Here is a 6354-nt window from a genome sequence, read left to right as displayed (position 1 = left end):
CATTGCACTTGTAATTCACAAAATAATTTTACCTATGTCATATCGGGATGCCTTTAACTGCCAGTAATAATATCCAAAATATGAAATGTTTTGGCTCACCTCAAATCTAAAAGGATATTGAGTTTTAGATTTGCCTGAATCCTATTCACGCAGACCCGATTTCCCTGCATTCTCGTGGCTCTGCCAACTTGCCATCCTCCATATGTTCACTTTATCCTCAGCTTGCTAACAAGTTCTGGATTTCGTATGCATACACTGTGACATCCAGAAGAAGAGATGCTCTCAGGAACCATCAGCAAATCTTGTGTCTCTTTTAATGAAGTTAAGTCATAAGCTGGTCCTTTCCAGTCTTTATCAGAGAAGGTAGGGTTGTCCTTAGATAAAACCAGCCTGCTTCTGGACTCAGCTACCTGGAAGCACATGGGTGTGTGAGGAGGGGGGGATTCTGGAACCTAATCCAGGTTCCAGGATGGAAAGAGTGGAGAATGGATGTTGGGTAGGCAGCCAAAAACATCCATTATATACAGTATTCCAGTCTTTCTTAACAATCACAGGGGTAAGTGGGGCAGGTTTCTTCATTGTACAGATGAGAATGCAAGACTCAGATGGTCTTGAACCTTCTTAGTTCACATCTCCCTTTGTGTCTGAGTAATTTTTTCATGGTTCTGATATATATAGGCCAAAAGAAATACCTAACCATTCTATCTAAATTATTAGGTCCCAACAACTTAAGTATTCACACCTTAGCAACTAATTAGCTGTTTGAAAAACCATAATACACATAAATTGAGAGAATTATTTTTATTTCATTTTGACACACTTATGGGTCATACACGTGTTAAACACTGTAGCCTCTCATTCCTTAGAATTGGACACCACTATCATTTTCTGTTCCACATTTATATTCATATAATATTTGCTTCATTGAAAGGATTATAGTACAATCTTTTTTTTAAGATTTTTCTTTTTCTTTTTTTATTTTATTCTATTTTTTTAAGATTTATTTATTTATTTATGATAGAGAGAGAGAGAGGCAGAGACACAGGAGGAGGGAGAAGCAGGCTCCATGCCGGGAGCCCAACGTGGGACTCGATCCCGGGACTCCAGGATTGCACCCTGGGCCAAAGGCAGGCGCCAAACCGCTGAGCCACCCAGGGATCCCAAGATTTTTCTTTCTAAAGATTTTATTTATTTATTCATGAGACACACACACACACACACACACACACACACACAGAGGCAGGCTCCATCCAGGGAGCCCAATGTGGAACTTGATCCCAGGACCCCAGGATCACACACTGAGCTGAAGGCAGAAGCTCAACCGCTAAGCCACCCAGGGGTCCCTTATGATTTTATTTATTTATTCATGAGAGACACAGTGAGAGAGAGGCAGAGGGAGAAGCAGGCTCCATGCAAGGAGCCCTATGTGGGCCTCAATCCTGGGACTCCAGGATCATGCCCTAAACCGAAGGCATTCAACTGCTGAGCCACCTGGATTATAATGCAATCTTATGTTCAAAGTGCCATCTACTTCACTGATACTTCATGTGGTGTCTGTTTAACAGATGCTGGTTTTCACTCTGTTTACTATCTTCAAAATTTTAAATATCCTGAGGCATCCCTTTGTGTTCAGTGTGGTATCCTGGGGCATTTTGGCACACAGTTTGGGAACCATCAGTTTAAGTGATTTGCCTAGGAAGATACTAGTAAGAAGAGGCAGAACAAGAATTTAAATTTCAATATTCCCACTCTGAGTCTTGCTCCTAAACCATTTTAAGGGCCCTTCCCATAAAATTGTGTTCCTCTTGCTCCAGAGACTTTTCACTTGAACTCCTCAAGGTGGAGCAAAGAAAATATGACCCACTCAGAGTCTTTAAAACAGAGATTTATTCTTACACCATAAACAAAAATAAACTCAAAATGGTTTAAAGACCTACATGTGAAACCTGAAACCATAAAATTGCTAGAAGAAAACATAGGTAGTAATTTCTTTGACATCAGCTGTAGAAACATTTTTCTACATATGTATCCTCTGGCCCGGAAAACAAAAGCAAAATTAAACTGTTGGAACTACACCAAAATAAAAAGCTTTTCAACAGCAAAGGAAACCATTAACAGAAAAAAAGTTCAACCAATTGAATGGGAGAAGATATTTGCAAATGATACATCTAGATAAGGGGTTACTATCCAAAATATGTAAAGAATTTATACAACTCAACACCAAAAGAACAAATAATCCAATTAAAAATGGGCAGAGGACCTGAATAGACATTTTTTCAAAGAAGACACACAGATGGCTAACAGACACATGAAAAGGTCCACAACATCAGTAATCATGAGGAAAATACAATTTAAAGCCACAATAAGAATCACAGTTGCTGTCAGAATGACTAAAATAAAAAAATGCAAGAAGTAACAAGTATTGGAGAGGTTGTGAAGAAAAAGGAATGAACCCTCATGCACCACTGGTGGGAATGAATGCACACTGGTGCAGCCACTGAGGGAAACATATGGAGGTTCCTCAAAAATTAAAAATAAAATTACCTTATGATCCAGTAATTCTACTACTGGGCATTTACCCAAAGAAAAGCACTAATTTAAAAAGATACACATCCCTATGTTTATTGCAGCAAAAGTTATAATAACCAAGGTATGGTAGCAACCCAAGTGTCCACTGATAATGGATAAAGAAGATGTGGTATGTATATACACAATGGACTATTACTCATAGAAAAGATGAACTTTTGTCGGTTGTGACCATGTGAATGGACCTCAAGTGTATAAAGCAAATTGAAAAAGTCGGAGAAAAACAAATGCCGTGATTTTACTCATATGTGGAATTGAAGAAACAACAAAGAGAAAAGACAAAAAATACAGAGATTAAACCAGTGGTTGCCTGAGGGGAGGCAGGTGGGGGGATGGGTGAAATATCAATCAATCGGGAAATGTAATAGAGAATTTTACCGGTGACAAAAGAGCTGAGAAGACCAGGGGGCGTTGAGGCAGGCAATCCAGATATGAGCTACAACAGGGAAGCTAGGACCACTTCTGTGGCTGCAGGCATGATGGGAAAAGCAGTGTAAGGAGAACCTGGAAGTTAAGGTTGCCTGGTGGAAGCCGGACCCACTGTGGAGAAGCAGCCACTGACAGCTCAGTAAGGAGAAAGCAAGGGAAATAACATGATCTTCCCTCCTGGCCCCAGTCTTCCCACCAATGCCATCCTTTGGCCCAACCTACCTAGAAGCTAGAGAGCAAGGAACCCTGGGAAATGTAGTCTCTTATGATATATGAGGAGGAGCAAGGAATGGACCTGAACAAACAGGCAGTTGACAGATACTACAAAATGCAGTGAATGCGCTTTATTTACTCAGTAACTCCTGTAGCAAATATTTTTGAGGACGTACTAGGTGTCAGGTGTCATGTTAGATGCTGGAGATACCATAATGACTGAAATGAATCTGATCACTGCTCGTAAAGGGATCAGACTAACAGGAGAAATAGAATAAACACAGAACTATCTAATTATAAAGTGTGTTAAGTGCAATGAAGGGACATATCACAGTGCTATGAGACAGCTATGGATTGGAGAGAGGATGCAACTTCCCGTGGTTTTAGGTCTAGCTAACGGACTCTTGAGGTGTGTGCGTATAGAAACTTGGGTTCAGGAAGACACAGAATATTTATATCTAGAAAAAGTTTGGAAGAAGATATTGAGGCATTCATATTTTGACTGGACACCTGCATCATACAGCTCTACCATCTCAAAGCTGTGTGTGAGATCGTGTGTAACAGTGTGTGTATATGTGTGTGCACGACACAGAGGGAGAAAGAACAGTACAAAGAGAGATTCCTTTAGACAAACATTCTAAGGAGCCAGAGGGCTCACAGCCACTAATCTCCCTCATGCTTTCCTGACTCCACCCCCTTCCCTCTCATCATAACTTGTGATCTTAGAGGCATGAAAGAATTTGAGCCCCTCCCCCAGCTTGACCATCTCTGTTGGCTGCTCAGCCAGGCTCCATGTCAAATCCAGCTTGGAGCAGAAACCCGAGGTCCACTCAGAAGGCGGTGGGCTTGCAGGCAAGGTTCCTCACCCTGTGGCCATGGGCGGCAACACTGGGCAGCTTGGCATTCATACCTGTAAGTCCCTAGCTGAGGATGACCTCTTTGATCCTGTGGAGCCTCCCAAAAGACCCACGAGCAATCTCATCATGCACAGCATGGCCATGCTTGGCCGGGAGTTCTGCTACGCAGTGGAGGCAGCCTACGTGACCCCAGTCCTGCTCAGCGTGGGGCTGCCCAAGAGTCTGTACAGCACTGTGTGGCTCCTCAGCCCCATCCTGGGATTCCTGCTGCAACCCGTGGGGGGATCAGCCAGCGACAACTGCCAGGCCAGGTGGGGCCGGCGGAGACCCTACATCCTCACCCTGGGCATCATGATGCTCCTGGGCATGGCTCTGTACCTCAACGGGGATGCTGTTGTATCAGGTCAGTGGTCTGTACAGGTGGGCAGGCAGTGGAAAGGGCCCATTGTCTGACTCAATAGGAGTAGAATGCAGATTTCTTTATGTGACGTACAATTGGAAATTGATTAGAACGGATTGTCTCTCCTAGATTACAATAAATTTCCACTTTGGAATGACCCAATTCCAAGTTCTGTGGCTGGGGAATCTTTACTTTTAGAAACATCTAGGATGCATTGCTGCTGTTTTATTGTTGTGAGGATTTAAAAATAGAAATATTTTTAAAATCTGTTTTGTCAACTCCAATATTTTTACATGTTTATCAGTTGCAGTGTTCTTTGAGCTTATGCTTTATACTTTTGTCAGATTAACCATTTGCCAAATGGTTAATTGTCAGATTAACCATTTGCCAAATGACTCCATGAATACTTATAATAAATTACCTACATGTCTAAATAAGAGCTAATTTTATTCATAGCTTTATGTAGAGTCTTTTAATGGGTGTAGGGCATCAGCCTGTCAGCTCAAGGGGATATTTTTGCACTGTAAACTCTGGGCAAAAACAAACCTGATGGTGAGGACTTTTTCTTGCCATTAACCAGCCACCAATTCATCAGTAACTGGTGGTAGTATGTAAAAAGGTTCATTGAAAGAAGAATTGTTAAAAATAGCACACATTTCTGGATCATTAACTCTCAGACTAGCAGAATGGATGATAATGAGGCAGGATAGTAGCTATTATTTGTATATATTTATTTATTTTTATTTTTAAAATTTATTTATTCATGAGAGACACAGAGAGAGAGAGAGAGAGAGAGAGAGAGAGAGAGTGGCAGAGACATAGGTAGAGGGAGAAGCAGGCTCCAGGCAGGGAGCCCGATGTGGGACTCGATCCCAGGACTCCAGGATCACGCCCTAAGCCAAAGGCAGACGCTCAACCCCTGAGCCAGCCAGGCATCCCTCATTTGTATATATTTAAAAGAGGGCATAAATCCATAAATGTTGGTTATATCTGCAAAATATTCACAAAAACCCCTGATAAGAATAGTTGCCTTTGGGAGGAGGTACTGAAAGACTTTGGATGTAAAAAGTGGAGTGTAGGCTTATTTTTAACTTATTTTAATAAGTTAAACAATAATTAAAAATAAATTAAATAATAATTTTTAAAAATATGTGCATATATTGTTTTATTCTTAAGCGAAACTGAAAACAAGGGAAAACATTCTTTTTTTCTCTAATAGGAGACTGGATGCATGAATTCCAGCACACCCAGAGTGAATATTATTCAGCTGTTAAAAATTGTGCAGCTGCTCTCCATTAAGTGAAATGCAAAGATCTGAGGAGAGTTGGTTATAGATAAATGTGTCCGATTGATCCCTTTAGTCAGTGCTCAAAGTATGGGTCTCAGAGCCAGGGCATCAGCATCCTTGGGCAGAGGGTGTTTAGAGATGCAAATGCCCAACCACACACCTCAGACCTATTGGAGAGTCATGAGTCATGGGAGAATCATGGAGAATAGTGGGAGACAGAGCCCAATAAATTTGTTTCAACAAGTTGTCCAAGGAATGATTAAGGATGCTGCAGTTTGAGAGCACTGTATTAGGGTACTGGTGTACATTTTTTCTGTATGTGTTTAAGTACGTAAAGAGATATCTGAAAGATGGCCATCAGTGGGGCTGGGATGAAGCATTTCTCTCGACTTTTCTAGATTATTGGAACGGTTTACAATAAGCCGTTTACAAGAATTTTTGAAACAACTTTTTAAAATGAGATATGATTTAAAATCCATACAACTCAGTGCTGTATCAGTATATCCCAAGGTAGTACAACCATCACCAACCACTATCTAAGGCTACCACATTTTATCACCCTGAAAAGAAACCCAGTAACC

The 6354-nt window shown here is 41.1% G+C and overlaps 1 protein-coding gene across 3 annotated transcripts in view; it reads left to right on the top strand.

Annotated features, from left to right (window-relative positions):
- The first annotated feature begins 4012 nt into the window (after positions 1–4012).
- The window catches only part of SLC45A2 (solute carrier family 45 member 2), a 28126-nt gene continuing 25784 nt past the window's right edge, over positions 4013–6354 (top strand). For all 3 annotated transcript variants that reach the window (XM_041750817.1, XM_041750816.1, XM_041750815.1), the window contains exon 1: positions 4013–4488. In XM_041750817.1, the coding sequence (XP_041606751.1) occupies positions 4104–4488 (385 nt within the window). In that variant the 5' untranslated portion in view covers positions 4013–4103. The remainder of the gene's footprint in view (positions 4489–6354) is intronic.

The sequence above is a fragment of the Vulpes lagopus genome, chromosome 3 (assembly GCF_018345385.1).
Source record: "Vulpes lagopus strain Blue_001 chromosome 3, ASM1834538v1, whole genome shotgun sequence".
Classification (NCBI taxonomy): Eukaryota; Metazoa; Chordata; class Mammalia; order Carnivora; family Canidae; genus Vulpes; species Vulpes lagopus.
Note: the sequence above shows the minus strand (reverse complement) of the source record. Positions and strands in the feature narration are given on the sequence as shown.